The sequence below is a fragment of the Pleurodeles waltl genome, chromosome 5, assembly GCF_031143425.1.
Source record: "Pleurodeles waltl isolate 20211129_DDA chromosome 5, aPleWal1.hap1.20221129, whole genome shotgun sequence".
NCBI lineage: Eukaryota > Metazoa > Chordata > Amphibia > Caudata > Salamandridae > Pleurodeles > Pleurodeles waltl.
The window spans coordinates 215,201,729-215,219,999 of NC_090444.1; the positions used below are offsets into that span (position 1 = coordinate 215,201,729).

Sequence of the window (18,271 nt, forward strand, 5' to 3'; positions counted from 1 at the left end):
TTAATTTTGGGAATAAAACTGGCAAACCTGGAAGGCATGATCATCTGAAGACTGGCGATTATTTGATATATAACTGCTGTGGCTTAATAACTTATTGCCCTTTACTGTAAGAGGACTTACACCCCCAAGTACACTGTGGTTCTCCAGGATGTGGCAAAATCTAACAATGCAACAAATGATACATGAATTAAAGCACTGTGGTAAACGATTTACTGGCAGATAGCAACCACTTATAGATTATATGTCATGCCTAGAATTTCTTAGCGTTAGCCCTCAGAAAAGTAGAAACTCAATACTTAAACTAGTCAGCTGAGGGGTATATTGAGGCACCATCCTCCACTGATGTTAAAATATACTCCCTCCTCACACTCCCTATCAATCATAAGATGTTCATTAGCCCTGTCACCAGCTGCCAACCGTGAACTCTCCCTTACAGCAGTACGGTGTAATTGGACAAATCTATAGAGCCACAGATGCTTTACCCTAAGGACACGCTCTTGAGGAGACATTAGGATGCTCCCTCTTATATTGTAGCCCCTACAGCACACCACACCTTCTACTACTCCTCATTTCCTTTCCTTCTTCCTTCTCTGTCTTTTCAGACTTAATGCAGTTTTTTTCTTGGATATTCGGGGGGTGTTATTATTATTTTATGCTTTGTCTACACTGTTGTTGATCAAATTAGGCTTCGATAGTGTTGCTGAGTGTGTCTTGAAACTCTAAGGCATTTTAATCCTTTCATGTTTCTATGCAAGTTGCTACTGTAGTAGACACTCAACAGTGACTGCCCAAGGAGGAACCTTTGTTTTAATTTCTTATACAGGGACCATCTCTCCTCATTTCTACCTTCATTGTCTGGTAACAAAACTATTGTTCTTAAAGTCTATCTAGCAGATTCTATTTCTTCAGGCAATGGCAACTCTCTTACTCTATCAGCTGTTTTCCTCGTTCTGTTAATTTTTCTGTAAGATCGTGTGGTCACTCAATGTCTGACTTGGCTGCTTGGACTACATAAAAAGCCCTTAGAAAAAAACCCTTTATTATTAGACTTGATGCTGGTGGCTTGATAGTTAGGCAGTGAAAATAACTAACTCATGTGACTGTTTCCATGAGGAGCAGGGTCAAGGCCGGATTGCATATGGCTGGGTGCAAACTGAGGTGGCATGGTGGGCAAAAACGATGGATTGGGATGTGGCCGGGGCGACTGCCAGTGGGTGAGATTAATTCAAGAATTCTATCCATCGTCTTGTTATTTTTCCATTTGCGGCTCTAAACACCACAGCTGGTGAGAAGCATTTATGTGCTGCTTCACAACACAACTTCCATAGTGTCAGAGCTAGCAAGCTCTGACAGAAATGTTCCTGGACGTTGATTTCTTTCATCTTCTGTCTTTTGGGCAATACCCCTAGTAAACGTTATTGAATGATGCATATATCTTGATGCACTGGTTGTGGTAACTATTGCCAAGGAAGATGTCAAAACACCCCTTGACAAAATATAAACCATGTAATCCCTAAAGTTGTTGAATCAAACAATGCCCTCTTACCCATCACTGAACAGTTCTGTGGGCAAGAATTCAGGAAGTTTACTGAATACATGGGATTCCAACATCCCATGATAACACCCTCTGGCCACAAGCCAATGGCATAGTAGGGTGGTTCCTGGGCAGTCTCTAAAAGGTCATCTAGATAACCAAGCTCACTCTTACTAACAGGACCATGTCACAAGTACTTTGTTGTGATGCCCCTCACATCATCAGTAGAGAATCTCCAGCTAAGCTGATGTTTGGAGGAAAATGAGAACCTGTTTCAAATAAAAGAAAGCTTCTCTCCTGCTTGCAGTCCCAAAAGAACCCAGCATGAAGAGCATAAGTATGTCCTTGCACTGAGGAATTAGGGGGAAGTGCCAGGAGGTGGGCCACTCTAAACCTTCTTTCCCTGCGCATCAGCACTCTCTCTGGGCTTCTGCCTAGTTCCGCAGGTGCACCACTGCCTAAGCCATCTGCAGATGAATACTGAGCAACAGGGCACCTCACCACTGCCAGACCATCCCAAGGTATTGTCGCAGCAGAACGGAGCCCAGGGTAAAACAACCGCTCCGTAGCCCATACGGCCATGTTACATATCTACTCTCATAATGAAACCAGTACAGTTTGTTTGATTCGCGTGGGGTGCAGACATATGCCAGATTGAGTTCTTGAATCTGTAAGACATGGGGGTCTATTCACTGAAGTACATTTGGTCATAAATATACACTGATGGCCGATTTTACCTGTTTTACTCCTGCCAGGATTTCACAAAGGGATTCTTGGCAGGTGTAAATGCATTTGTGGGTCCAAAGATCTCTGCAGCTGTGAATCTCACTCAATGGGTGCAAGTGGGAGTTCTTAGGTGTGGTTTGTGTTGGAAATTTGAGAACAACCAAAAACCTGTATATCTGTGGACATTTGCAAACTCAGATTCATTCCATTTTCCAACCTAGCTAGGCTCCTGGGAAGCTAGTGCTTGGGAAATAAATACACTTTCAGGCTTCGGAAAGGAATGGATCTCCCCCGATTTGCAGTAGGCATGTGGGATTTCACGACAGTAAATATATTTTTGCTCTGGAGAAATAGTGTTTTTGTGCACAGGATCCTTTTCCCACTGATCAGAGTTTTGCACTATAAAGAACTGTACAGCAGTGCAAGGAATTGGGTTATTATTTGAGAGTGATGGGAGCCCTTCTCAAATAATAAACACGGTCTTTGTCAAGGTAAACTACACATGGCATTAAATAAACCTGTGCTTAACCCTCGAGCTTGCCACAAAAGCAGTCAGACTTAATGTAGAGGCAATGTGTAAAGTATGTATGCAGCACACAAACAGTAATAAAGTGAAACCACAACACAAGAAAAATCAATTTAGAATAACAGAGTTAATTTTATTAATTAAAATGACACCAAAATGACAAAAATGCAATTAGTAGAACTGTAGCTGTGATTTTTTAAGTTTCAGGTGAAAATAGTGACAAAAAGCACAAAGTGCTACTCAAGATATGTCATCACGCTGGACCGAAGTAAAGTCACAGGTTCAGGCCGACGCCAGTGGTGCGCGACTCGGATACAGGGACCAGGTTTGTCCTGCTAACTGGTTTACCTTCTTGAGTTCCAGGAGGTCCTTTTCAGCGCAAGGAGGTCAGACACCGCGGACAGTTGCCTTTGTGGTGCAAAGAGCTGGTCTTGGCTGGAACTTTGTGTTGGCAGCAGACTCGGGTTTTCACTGCTGACGTGGACTGTCGTGGCTGATGTGAAGAGCTGTCATCGCTGCAGATTCATGTTTGCAAACATCACGGACAGTTGCCTTGAAGAGTGCTTCACGGTCGTGGGCAGTCCAAAGCTTCTGGATTTTCACCTGGAGTTCAGGAGGAGTACACTCTGATGCCAGTCAAGGGTCCCGGACCTGGGGGGCACCTCTTGTGGATCAGAACTCACACCAGCATAGGCCACAAGTTGATTCTGGCAAGTTTAGACAGGGCATCAGCTTGGCAGTTGCAGGGAGGCCTCTGAAAACCCGTTGTGTCCCTGCAACTCAAAAGGGAGGTCAGACAGCTGATCCTTGGAGTCACTTCTTGGGCGTCTGTATTCAAGACATTCAGGTCAGTCTTCCTTCTTCAGGCATCATGGCAGTTCTTCTTCTGAATCTTCCACCGGTCCAGGGGTGTTCTTAAGTGCCGCCTTTAACCTTCCCCCTTTCCTGGGTTTGGCTCCAAGCTATCTGGGAAAACAAGGGGCAGGAAGGCCTAGGTGTAAGTTGCATTTGTCAGTGACAGGGCAGGTAGCCCTTAGAAGTCAGGAAGGGGGTGAACATTGTCCTATGGCTACCCTTTGAAGCTCAGGAAGACTGAGTACAACCCCCTAGGACATCCTTCTCAGGAGACGAACACCCTGTCCCACACACACGGTGCTTTGATCCCCATGTCTGGAAGCAATACACAATACACCACAGAAGAGCCATTCACAGTAATGTGACCCTGGATACTGGCAGAAAGGCTAATTTGGTTAATGCAGAAAAATGTCAATATTCTAAAAGTTTTGGTAAAGATCAGTGCAGAGTGCTAGCGGGGTATCACCCCCTGATCGTAAGTGTGTTTCACATTGATAGGTCAGCACTGTTCCTTTTCAGGGGCAGTGTCTTCTCCCGGAGCCACTGATGTTCCCAGTATGGTTCCTCTTTATGTTTATTTTATTTCCATCAAGTTTCTCCTCAGAACTCATATTATTGTTTGGTATATGTCACATCAACAAATTTACACTTATCTTCAAACATAATCCTTCTGATAATTTCATTGTTTTATTCATTTACTCAAGAGGTCATTCATGGTGCATGAATATAATATTCCTTTCGTATTGCGTCAGGCCCCAATGCATTTTGGACCTTAGTTGCTCCTTCTTCAGGGGGTCTATTTCCCCTTGGGATTGATGCGACAGGTTTTCTGTCCTGGTTACCACCCCACGTCAGTTCCGAGGAGAAATAAGCCCACTGGTAGAATGTAATTAACAGGACCGGTGTACAGATAGCAAAGTATAATTTACCAGAGACTAATAAGTAAATTAAATGTGACAATCAGCTGTAGGCCAATTTGACCATGTTTTCAAGTGAGAGAGCACCAGCACTTTACCACTGATTAGCAGGAGTAAAGTGCACAGAGTCCTAACAGCCAACAAAAACGGGTTCCGCAAGCAAAGCCGAAAATCTGGGCTGGCCGTGCAGAGAGGGCCCGGTCCAACAAGCATGAATAGGAACTTGCGTAGAAAGGCATATGACTTTCACCTGTACCCGCCACAGCTTTTTAGGTGCACTTCCGGAAATATTTGTCAATTGAAAATATTTTTAAAAAATCTCAACCGGTATTTTCCTACTATTTTGTGAATCGGCCTCATGAAGTTCAATTGTTTATCTCCAGTATTTTCAAAGTAAAACTTAGGGGAAAACGTCTTACATTTTTCCATAGAGTACCATGCAGGCACCAAAACTAAATTAAGCACCACCTCTCTGATTTCTCAAACACAAATTTATTTTTAGCATCGAATGATGCTATTTTTCCGGAGTCCAGGCTCCTCAGCGAAGCTAACCAAGCACCCCAAGAATGTGATGTGAATACCGATCTGGGCGTGGCTGCTATGTTGCCATTCTTCCGGTGTCGTCACTTTTGTCAGCCCACACCTCTGCTTACTAGACGGAGAGAGATAGCATAGAACTGTACCAAATATTTGATTTAGTAGGCCCGTTTATGTACTGCAGCATGGAAATATGCAAATAAATAGGTTTTTCTCCCAGCTGACCTAGTGATACTTGACATTACAGGTATCCCCAGTTTTTGAAAGAAACCCTATTTTCATACTTGTAATCTTGCAATGTTTTTTTCAGAAATATTTTGCTATTCTAGCTATCATGTTGTTTATAATTCTTGCCCCAGTGCTAAATAAAGATCGTTAATGAGAACTTGCTCGATTTCTTTGTGCTTCTCCCGTGGGTCTCTCTAACATTGAAGAAGACACCCATTTTCACCATTGGCGGCTGTGGTGATTTGAAGTTGCTTATAAATAACAAGTAATTGAACACGCAGATAAGTTCTGAAAATGTAACAGTGCATATTTACTAACTTCTACACTATGACTGCTGATGCTTCACTGATTAACTGTCAGTCAGGTTTTTATTTGCCAATTTTAGAATATGTGTACTCAGACCTTCAGTGTTTCAATTACGCTGCCAACCCATGTGCTAAATAGTCCTTTTTTTTAATTTCACCTGCAAACATATGTTAGCTGGCTGTTGTCGAAGGCCTTTTGTAAACAATACCAGTACCTGGAGTAGGCTGTGGGTGAGCCCTTTGCTTACTATGTTGGGCTTTCTTGGTTACTTTCATTTGCTTGCTTCATAATCAGTGGCTTTCCTTCACCTTCTTGAGTCCTTCCTCTGCAGCAGAGCTTTATTTCCAAATAAAACATTTTATTGGTTTTCATAAAAACAGAAAGGCAGTCAGACAACGTTTGAGGCAATGGATCATTTGACAGCTTCCATGACAATACTCGGTATATAATTCATTAGCTTTACAAATCAGTAGGCATGAATACTTTTACAAATCTTTTGTTGTATCTCTACGACCACAAACTTCAGCATCAACAGACCATTGCTAAAGCACACATCAATCTAGTACGATCAATATTGGCATCAGTCCTTCCAAATTTTGTAATGTTTTTGTGGGCACCTGCTGGATAAATAGACACGGTTCTCACGGCTCCTACAGTAATCCAGTCCTTTTCTCCATCCCGTTAGTGGAGGGGTGGGAGATACCAGTCCCCCTCCAATGCTTGGCAGTACCTCTTATGGCAGTGAGGAGTCCAAACCACAATAATGCCATTTTGTATCTCTCTGAGTCCCGATGATCATGTATATGTAAGGTGATCTTGGGTTCTACGGGCAATCTTCAAGCCAATACCTCACTCAAAGAGGAAAAAACTCTATCCAGAAATGGACAATTACTCTGCAACCCCATATTGTGTGGATACGATCCCCGGTGTGTGATCTGCATCTTCAGCAAAGTGGAGATGTAATAGCACTGAACTTCCACAGCCTATCACAGGTGAAGTAAGTACAATGCAGATATTTTAAGTGGATTAATCGAAAATCGAAATCGAAATTAGGATGTGATGGCAGACTCTCTTGAGGATGCGTGTGCCTCCTTCTAGTTCTCATCAAAGAGGTGCCCCTGATCTTGTCCCCAAACGCAATACAACTGGTGGTCAAAGGAGTCTTGGGTATTTATAACAAAGGAGCAATACATTTGTGTTATCTTATGTTCCATCAGTTCATCCATTAATAATTTTGGCTCCAGTGGACTAAAATCTGGGAGTTATTCCAGGTCAGTAGCATAAGGAGTGACAGCATGCTGGAGCTGAAGATAGCAGAATAATTTAATGCGATGGTCATATTGTTCTTGCAAGTTGAGAAATAATTTCATCACTTTGTCATTACGTCTCCCAGCCGGGGGATACTGCTTAAAACCCCACAAATCAGCAACTTGGCTAAGTCTCCCTCCAATCCACAATGTCGTTCCTTTGATTAATTTTAACCTCCATTCCAAGTCCCTGTTTAATGGCTTCCAAATGTTGGGTACTAAGTGAGTAGCTGGGAGGAGGGAGGAATTAATCGCACCTCCATAGATTAGGTGTTATACTTGAACTCCCTCCATCGCCCATTTGTAGCACAGCTCTTTTTTACCATCCCTTTGATGGGATGAGTGGTTCTTTACACTGCTCACCGTTAGGGAACTACTTTTTCCTTTTTCTAACAGCACTACATTCAAGTGTTTGTGTTTTATTGCTCCCTCCCTTATGTGCTGCTACCTCACTGAAGTCTCTCCCCGCACTCTCCATGTTGCTCTCCTCCATTGCTTACTCACTCCGCAATCTTCCAGCTGCTTCTGCACTCATCTGCAATTACTTAACCCCCCTCACCATTCTCCCCCTCTCCCTGTCTCGACCATAAAAATAAATATTAATTTGTTTTTCTGAGAGCCCGCCTCCTACGCGCTACTGGCGGGCCGCTTCCTTAAAGAAATGCTCTTTTGCACATTGTTTTTTTAAGTTACTACTCCCAAACGGGTATCCGCCATCTTGCACAGTAAATGAAACAGAAATTAAAATGGACCATTAGCCATTATGCATCTACGCATGCATAGTGAAGATGGAATCCACCCTAACGTCATGACGCATACGTGCCTATGCGTATTGACGCATGCGCACATATGCATCATTGTTCCTTTTTTATTTTTGTAGCTGCTGAGGAGCGTCAGCAATAATAGTTTTTTTGTTGTTTTTGCCAATCCTAAACAGCATCGGCAAAAAGCATTTGCAAAGCTAATAGGCCGAAAAGGCAAGAACTAGAGGCTTTGCCAAAGCTTATTTTAATATTGTTTTTGGTTGTTTCATTGACCGTTTTCCTTCCTAAGTTATGAACTGAGGCTTCCATCTCATTTCACTTGATAGAATCCTGCAGTAGCTCTTGACGTGACCGCAATTTGTTATTACTACTAATAATAAAAAAATCATCCAGTGCATTTTAGCCATGTGCATATGATGTCTCCATCTGTTCTTCCAGCGCAGATAAAGTTAAATTCATGCAAGGCTGTGAAGGTTCCTTTTCCAGCTGGAAGTTTTCTGGAGGGTTCCGAACTTGGGTCAAGATGTCCCTGGTGAAAACAACAGAAGAAGATGGCACCAACTCTGTTGAATTCAGACAGGAGGTAAGCTCAAAAGTTCTTTCAAAGCCTGATTATTCTTTATGTATCTTGGTTAAGATGGGCAACTGCAAGCATGAATGGTGACTGATGAACGTGAGGCAGTCCACTTAAAATGGAGGATAAACTCTGATATTGATGGAGATTTAAGTGACACACAAACTTTGTGGTGTTCGTAAGTCAAAATTGAAGGCAGATAATCACCATAAGGCCCATGCCGTCTTCCCACTCCTGCACATTTTTTAATACCATGGACTTGATCAAGACACTATTTAAAAGTAATGTGGGATTCCCACATCACACCTGGAAGTCCTGATAGCAGAGGTAACTCTACGATGTGGCAGTACTGTGCCATTATGCTTGAAAAAGGACTACCCACAAACTCTGCTTCCGAGTCTAAGGCCCAGATTCTCAAAGGTTTAGCATCGGATTAGCGTTACTTTTGTAATACTAAATAAACACTAAACTTTGTGGGGGATTCACAAACCAACGCAAATTAGTATTTGCATTTTTTCCTGTGGCAAAGTAACGCAAAGCTGCATCAAACGCTGCTTTGCACTACTTTTGGGCAAGGGGGCATTACATGGGTGGTACATGGGCATATCTATACTACCACCCTTGCTTTTTGCCTCTAAACTCTGTTCTGTATCAGAGGTGGGGGTTTAGGGCCAAAAATGATTGCAGCTGAAAAGCAGGCGTTAAACATAGAGATGTTTTTATTTCTCCCTGCTTTTTAAACTTTGCATGTGTGCTGCACTGCCCAGCACACATACAAAGTAGGAAAAGCATTTCGACTTGTCTAGGCATAGTATTTTGGACAGCAAAGATAACCTTCCTGTTCAAAACCTATGCTAGACTCACGCACACACCCTAGCACTGTGGCTCTAGAGGTGTGTGCGTGGCGCACGGCAGATTAAATCAGTGCCGACGCTAGGGAGAGGGGAGGAGAGGGCCATCTATGTGACAAATACACTCTCCTGCTCTCCTTGTCACACAGCACAGCATTTTCGCTGCTGTACTGCATTGCGTGACAGCTTTCTGTATCTGGGCCCCGGTCTCTCTCTGTCTGCCTTTACTTGTACACCAGTATTACTTTATGTTTTCTATAGCTGGCTTTTAATATGATTTGGGCGCTTTCATCCCATCACCGTTGCTTGAAGACAGTTCCCTGAATTAATCATCATCCTTAATGAGAAACCATAATAAAGAATTCCCTAATCCTCTCCATAGCTCTTGTCCTAATCCTATCCCTTACGCTATACTCTTATGATAAACCATAACTTTACTCTGACATTTACCGTACTAGTAGTCCTTAACCTTGGATTCTTTCACTTACCCTAATTTTGACACCAACACTCTAACGAATCCTAACATTTATTCCTTGTTTACTACCACATTTTACTCTGTTCCTAACCCTAACCCCACCTCTAAAACTAATCCTTATCATGGTTTTGTAACCCTGACCCAATTTATAATTTCAAATAGAATCCTATTTTAAATAATGTTACATTTCTTTCGTTAAAAAAAAATTACTTTGCTTTAACGTTCTTTAGTTCTTTCTTCATTATTACCTTTCTTCATTATGGCATTTCTTCATTTTGAATTTATGGATATTTGATTTCTTTATTATGGTGTCTACATTCCCACGATGCCTCTTTCAATAGGACCTCTTTCACTCCCCCATCAACACTTCCTCTACCCCTTGACCTTTTCTTACTTCCACATAAATTCTTTAATTGTATAATTACATATTTCACTGACTCAAAACTTGTTTAATGGGAACATGATTAACGTTGTTGCCCAAAGAGCCACCAAGTTTAAGGGAGAAGAGGAAAATAACAAACAGCAAGAAAAAAAATCAATGGGGGTAAGGAGCGCAACACAAAAAACAAGCAAATAAGAGATAACAAAAAAGTGAGGAAATTTCAGATAAAAACAAATACTTTTATACTAACAAGAATGCAGTTAAAGGAACACTAAAGAGCTATAAAATAGTGATGAAGAAAACACATTAAAGAAAACATACAAAATGCAGTCATGATTATATATGCATTTCAACGAAAAAGTAAAAGATAAAAAATGTTAATAGCAACAAAAAAAAGCACGCACCATGAAAGAAACAGAAGGCAAGGATAAAATCAAAAGCAATAAGATATTAAACGTAGTTAAGTAGTAGGGTGCGGCTGGCACCACATGCCCTCTAGTCGCAGGCAGCCTGGCACTCTGCATAAGTAGAGCAAAAGGTACACCTGCAGATTTAACTTGCAGTGGCTCTAATGAGCCACGTTTAGGAAGGGACTGAACCTGCCGACAGCATCAGCGAGACCCACATGGGCCTGGGAACACATGCTTCTCTTCAAGGAAATTAATTTCAAGGCAATAAATAGGATTTAATTTCCTAACCTAATTTTGGGGTATAAGTTCATTTCTATATGTGAGTGCTCACATACTCCTCACGTTTGTGGGGGTAGAGGTGTCAGGGATGTGGAATTCCTATCGCCCGACACATCTTGTTTGGGGTCAAGGGCAACAAGTTTTCATGTTTACTTTGTCCTTGGGACAAGTAGGCCCAACCCTCTGCAGCACAAACCCTTTGGCTGCCTGTTTACAGAGAGTGGAACTCTCTGCAGTTGAGGTAATGTGTTTCCAAAAGATAATGCTGTTCGAACTTGTATTTATGGTTCATTATTTGAAAGCCTTCATTATTAGGGTGAGTGCTGTAAATAAATGTTTTAAGGTCACACTTCACTACTGACGTTGGTTCCAGTACAAAAAAAAAAACGTGTATACACATGTTTGAAAAGTTTAGGCTATGAGGCTAAGTATAATGCTCCCAGAATGCTCTCTGATGAGATGCAAATGAAGTGTCATTTAGTAAATGTTTTGATGCATGCTAGTATTTCCCAAAAATATTTCTAATGGAAAATCAGTGTAACCATTTTCAACACGATTATGGGAAGCATGAAAATAAACAAACACTGACAAAGCCAACTGATCTGACATATTTTTATAAGTCTTTTAGTTTCATCAATGCGTGTCTTGTTTTGACATGGGTTTTGTAACACTTTATTGTTGTGGGAGCTACCAGGCCCTCAAAATTGTAACAAACACTGTAAAAAAAAAACAAAACGTTTTTGAACTCTAAAAGCACACGTTGCCACCAGTAGCATAACAGAGGCCCCGCAGCCGCCCTCCAGGGGGACCCTTCAGCACATCACCTGCCCTGAGTGAGTCTGGAGAGGGGGCTCCTCCATGTTCTTTGCAAAGGGGCACCCTCCAGTTTCGTTACGTCACTGATTGCCACTGTAGTTCCTGACACTGAACAAAACTACTTTGTGTGCCAATATGCTCCTTGTGGAAGAGCAGAATGCGATCACTCACAGTAAAGCCAGCCGAAAGAGAGAGAAATAGAAGTTTAATAAAAAAAAAAAGTCTTTGTTAACACCAGACCTAATTAGGGACCAAGACCCACAATTAGGTAGCTTTTTGCATGTCGCAAACAGCGACTTTCGCTGTTTGCGGCGTGCAAAAACCACATTGCGATGCACAAACCCAGTTTTGCGATTCGGTAACCTGGTTACCGAATCGCAAAACGGGTTTGCGACTTGCAATTAGGAAGGGGTGTTCCCTTCCTGTTTGCGACTCGCAGTACAATGTAGGAATGTTTTGCGAACACGGGCGCAAACCAATCGCAGTTTGCACCCATTTCATTGTGAATGTCACTGTAAAAAAAAAATTCAGAGCAGGCAGTGGTCCTGCGGACCACTGCCTGCTCTGAAAAAATGAAACGAAAACGTTTCATTTTTTGTTTTTGTAATGCATCTCGTTTTCCTTTAATTAAAACGGGCTGCATTACAAAAAAATAAAAACTGCTTTATTGAAAAGCAGTCACAGACATGGTGGTCTGCTGTCTCCAGCAGGCCACCATCCCGGTGAGGGCCGCCATTCGCAAGGGGGTCGCAAATTGCAACCCACCTCATGATTATTCATGAGGTGGGCATTTGCGAAGCCCTTGCGAATCACAGATGGTGTCAGGGACACCATCCTACATTCGGATTTGCGACTCGCAAATTGCGAGTCGCTCTGACTCGCAATTTGCAGGTCGCAAATCTGAACCTACCTACATGTGGCCCCAAATTCTTAAAGAAAGTCACAAAAGTGCACCCATGGTATATGTTGTACCCCAATAAAATATTTGTGAACTGTATTTTAGCATGGGTAAATGCGCATGTGTAGATTTGCTCATGTGAAAATCTATTGAGCATTTGCAAGTTCATTTTCCCTCCAGCCACTTTCTTCCCAGCCCTGGAAGAAGTTCTAATTCTGCCATTGTCAGGAGTAAATGTCCAACCTTTCTTATTATGGGAAAATATTATAGAGAAGCTGGTGAAAATCTTTAAAACATGCAGGTTAGTAGGTTTGCAGACTCAAAGGCATTCCAGCCCTGGAACTATTGCTTGCTGCTTCCTCCAGCCCCAGTATGCAGATCTGCAGAAAGGTGGCAAAATAAGGAAATTGCTACAGTAGGGATTGAAACTGCAAGTATTCAAGCCCTACTATGGTAGTAGCGCTGGCATAATCAGGGAGGCTATTATCAGAGCTCTTACATAATGAGATTGCTGCCATAATTTGGCGCCACACTACATGGCACCAAAGGGACAAGTAGATCTTTTTACAGGACAAGTAGATTTGAGAAGCAACCTGTCCCCTGGACAAGTAGATATTTTAATAAATTCCACACCCCTGGGTGTGCACTATACCAGCAGGAGATATATTTGCCCACTGTCTGTAGTTTCGATACTCTTTATGTTTATGGGTGTACAGGGATGCATAATGTAATTGCTTATGCATCTATGTCTTTATTCCTACGGAAGAAAAATATTCTGTAATAGAAAAGGAAACTTTAGCTTATGTTTGAGTGAGTAATCATTTCAGACCATTCGTGTGGGGAAAGATTTTTTCATTAAGGTGTGTTCACAAGCCATTAGTGAAAGTGCTGACAACTGAAGGAACCATAAATACGTCAGCTATTGTAGCGAGATTAGCCATCAGACTACAGGACTGTAAGTATAAAATAGAGTATGTTCCAGGGAAAAAATTGAATTGTGGATTTCTTATTCAGAATTCCAAAACAGCTGCAAATATTTGAAGAAGAAATGTGGGATTCAGACAAAATTGCATATGTGCATAACCAAGGAAACACTTGCATAACAAGAGAGGTCTGGGAATCAGAGTACACTAAAGATAAGATGTTAGTCAAAGTGAAAGAACATCATAACAAGGGATTGCCAAATAAAGTAGAAGTAGGAAGTTTAATGCAACCTTTTTGGGAAGTACGGTATGGACTGGGTGTACATGGAGAGTATGTATGGAGAGGTGAAAGAGTGATTCCTCCCAAAGGTTTGAGAAAATCTGTTATATTATCCCATGAGGCACATTTTGGAATCGTCTGAGCCAAGAAGGTTGTTAACTAATCATTTGGGTGGCCCGGGATGGACATGGAGCTAGAGAGCCATGTTTGTGAGTGTGATGTTTCTAAAACTGCTGACAAGTCCGTGGTCACTTTTAAACCACCCATGGGGATTAATAAGGTACCAAGTTCACAATGGGAGATAGTAGCAAGCAACATCGTGGGACCAATAGGTAGGGAACATAAGTATAACATAGTACTCACAGATATGTTTTCAAGATGGCCCACCCTTAAAGTTTTGGAAAAAAATTGATACTAATGAGATTTAGTTGTTCTTAGATCAGTTATTTCAGTGGGAAGGTATACCAGCAAACTTATTAAGTGATAATGGAGTGCAGTTTACATCGAATAGTGCCAAACAGTATTTTGAGAAACTTGGTATTAAACACAGAACTGCATTGTACAATCCCTCCAGCAATAGCATGGTTGAATGCTTCAACTAGGTAATAAAGAACACCATTCAGTGGGCTGTCCATAGTCAAGATGGATGGGAGATTCAAGTGGAAAAAAGGTTTGGGCACACAGAGTTACTGTGTGCGAAACAACAGGGTATTCCCCTTTTGTTTTAATGAGAGGAAGAAATCCCAGGGCCAAGTATACACCAGTAGTATAGTACAATGGTCAGAGGACCAAGTATACATTGCTAGTGTAGTACAATGTCAGAGGATTCTGTGAAGGGGAAGTTGGAATCTGTGCAATCAAAAGGGAAACATTGGTGTGACAACAAACATGCAACAAAAGAATGTGAAGCTTTAGTAGGACAGTGGGTGAGAGTAAAAAAAAACCTGTGAAGGTACCCAAAAAAATAAAGTACATTCTATGGAAGTAGTGGAGGTACTGAACAATGCTGTAAGATTAACTGATGGAAAGGTGTGGAACTTAAAAAAGAATAGCTAAATGTTCTGTTCCTCCTTCCACAAGGAATCAGTGATGTAATGGATATGGCGTATTTGATGGAAACATAACTCAAAAAAACTTTGTGGAAAATACTATACCTGAATGTGAGGGTACAGTTACAGACAGGGAAATTAATGACAACGAATCACAAGAATCTAATCCTTCTAACGAAGGAGGGGAAGTCAAAGAATCTAAAAGGAAAAAAATGACCACTGATGTGGTTGAAGAATTATATATCTGAAAATGTTCCTTTGGAATATTTTCAAAGCTTAAGAGTATGTATATAATGATGTAACAAGTTTAACATTATTTAAATTTTTTTGGATATGATACTGCTTATGTTCAAATGAGTATGTTTATTTTTGTTTATTAATTATTTCGTTTTTATTTCTCTTCCCCTTGTCTGTGTGAAAAAAGGAGGGGGGTGTTATATCCAGAAGTTATCAGCAACTTCTTGTAGGAGTGGAATGTGGAATGAAAAATTTCCTAGCTATCGTAACGGAAAGTTTCAATTCTGTTTAGGACTCGGAGGCGAGGATTATGCCTTGCTTTCTCCACTTTATTGAACCAGCAGCCAAGAACGAAACAATAACAACTACTCCCATGAACACTTGGGAAAAAGGAGTACAGTCTCAACAAATAAACAACAGGCATTTTGTCCAATCAGCAATAGGCAGTCCATAACATATTCCTTCCTTGGTATCTCCTCCTCCTCTTTCGAAGCGCGAGCCCGTCAAGAACGATCATGACGTATCTTCTTTTGTTGTGTCTGATCCTAGAAAGAATGAAACAGATTAAAAGAGAGCTAATTTGATAATCTCAGGTTGTTCTTTTTTTTTTTTTTAATGCAGTATATTAATAAAACATAACAAGCGTGAAAACATGAGTCAAAATGTACTCACTAAATACGGAGTGGGCTCACTTAAAATTGTAGTAGTATAAAGGTGAGCAGGGTGGGATAATCCTCGCCTCCGAGTCCTTAATAGATTTGAAACTCTCCGTTACGATAGCTAGGAAATATTTAATTCTATGTCAGGACCAGAGGCGAGGATTATGCTAGTTTAAAGCTCGTTTACAACCAACTGCGCAATATTCAAGACTGGTTTGAAATAGAACCTCTTAAAGGTAGAATCCGATGACCAGTCTGCTGCATTCATGATATCCTCTAAACGAGCACCTAAGTGGAATGCTTTAGAGGCCATTGCTCCATGAGCAGAATGCGCACCAAAAAGGGAAAGATTAATGCCCGCTTCTTGCATGACCCAACAAACCCAGCGAGCAATGGTAGGAGAAGAAACAGCTCTGTGAGGTTTACGCAATGAAATAAGGAGTTGATTTTCACCAGGAGGACGGAGTTCAGAGGACATGTCCTTGTATGCCTTAAAACATCAGACCACGCACAGTTTTGGGGAGTCTGGGAAAGACGGATAAGAGATAATTCTGGTATTTGTCTTTGTACATCTACCTACTGTAAACAAGACTCCTGAAGGAGAAAAGGATCTGTAGGAAATATCTAGAGCACAGACATCAGAAACTCTTCTACAAGATATCAATCAAAGCAGCATGACTAACTTAGCTGAAAGTTCCTCTCTGGAAAGATAGTGGTTATGTTGCCAATATAGGAAAAGGTTCAAAACTTGATTAACATCCCAAAGGGAAGAGTACCGGGGTTCCGGAGGTAAAGAGAGTCTTATGCCCCAGAGAAGACGACACACCAGTTTATGTTCTCCCACAGGAAAACCATCCACCAAAACATGTCCAGATGAAATAGCAGATCGGTAAGAATTAATAGAACGATATGCAAGACCTTTGTAAGCAAGGACAGCAGGGAAATTAAGAACATGAACTAGATCTGTTTCCACAGGATTAAAACTCCTTCGCAAACACCAACGGGTCCATCTTCCCCCACGCAGATTTGTAATGTTTATAGTTGCTGGGGGCCCATGCTTTGGATAATCGCTCCTCAGCTTGTTGCAAAAGTCCCGGGACCGACCATCGTTCCCAGAAATCCGCCACGCCATCAAGGACAAGGAACCCTCTATAATCATTTGATGAGGCGTACCGTTCGGATTGAGAAGAAGCGAGGTAAACAGGGGGAGTCGGATTGGAGAATCCCAAGAAAGTTCCAGAAGAACTAGAAACCATACTTGAGACCTCCTGATAGGAGTTATGAGCACAATGGATGCCAGCTGGCGACGCACTTGGGCAGATGTTCGGGTAATCATTGCAAAGGGAAGGAAGGCGTAAGCCGTCTCTTGACTCCAGTCCTGTAGAAATCCATCCGTAGCATTCGACAACAGATCTGGTCTCCAACTGAAGAACCTGGGGATTTGATGGTCCAATCTGGAAGCAAAAAGATTGACTGAAAACGGTCCCCAAAGTTGGGACAGAGATGAAAACATTTCTGGATGAAGTTTCCATAGACTGGAGTCTTTGAGATGCCGGGAGTGAAAGTCTGCAACTTGATTCTGACTTCCAAGGAGGTATTGTGCTGTTATAGAAACCCGGTGGTCCAGGCAGTACCACCAAAAACTGGACTCCAGATTGTAAAGTGTTTTGGACCGAGTGCCACCTAGATGATTGATATACCGGACTGCAGAAATATTGTCCATCTTCAAGAGGACGCTCGATTGGATAGAGTCCTTGGTCCAGCATTGGACTGCAAATGAACCAGCTGGTAGCTCGAGACAATTTATATGTAAGCTCTGTTCCTGTAGGGACCATGTTCCCCCGGTAGAGAAATCCTCGCATCAAGCACCCCAGCCTATTCTGCTGGCGTCTGACTCTATAACCAAATCTGGAGCGGAACCGAAAATAGTTCTGCCGTTCTAGGCTTCCATATGTGAAAGCCACCAATGAATTTCCTCTAACGCCTCTTGTGAAAGGGTCACTTTTTGAGAGTACGTTAGGCTTTTGAGTAGATGAGCTGCTTTGAGGCGTTGAAGAGCTCGGTAATGCAGCGGACCCAGGAATATTGCCTGAATAGAGGAAGAAAGAAGTCCTATGAGGCGGGCTATTTGACGCAGGGAGACTTTTTGTTTGACCAGAGTGCGATGTAATTTGTAACGTATTTTCGTCATCTTGCGGGAAGGAAGACTTAGTCGCAGACACTGAATCGATAGTGAAGCCTAAAAAGACCAGTCTTTGAGAAGGGGTTAAGAGGGACTTGGCTTTGTTTATGATAAACCCTAGGCCTTGTAACAAGTTGACAGGTACCTGTAGATGGACAGAAAGTTGTTTAGGACATTGGGCTAGTAGTAAAATATCGTTGAGATAAACAATTAACCGAATTCCCTGAGCTCTGAGATGTTCCACCACCGGTTTGAGAACCTTGGTGAAGCGCCACGGAGCTGAGGAAAGTCCGAACGGAAGGGTAGTGAACTTGAATGTTTGATTGTCCCAGAAAAATTGAAGAAAACGTCTGTGGGGTGGAAAGATAGGAATGGTGAGATAGGCGTCTTTTAAATCGAGACGAGCCATCCAATCCAGAGGGCTCAACACATCTCGAAGAAGGTGGATTTCTTCCATTGTTAAACTCTTTTAGATTGATGACCGGTCGACGACCGCCATCTGTTTTGTCCACTAGGAAGATATTGCTTATGAAACCTCGAGGATGTGGAATTGTCG

The 18,271-nt window shown here is 41.9% G+C and overlaps 1 protein-coding gene across 3 annotated transcripts in view; it reads left to right on the forward strand.

Annotated features, from left to right (window-relative positions):
• PACC1 (proton activated chloride channel 1) overlaps positions 1-18,271 on the forward strand; it is a 166,417-nt gene that overhangs the window by 120,077 nt on the left and 28,069 nt on the right. For all 3 annotated transcript variants that reach the window (XM_069233924.1, XM_069233925.1, XM_069233926.1), the window contains one exon: positions 8,139-8,283. In XM_069233924.1, coding sequence (XP_069090025.1) covers positions 8,139-8,283 — 145 coding nt within the window. The remainder of the gene's footprint in view (positions 1-8,138; positions 8,284-18,271) is intronic.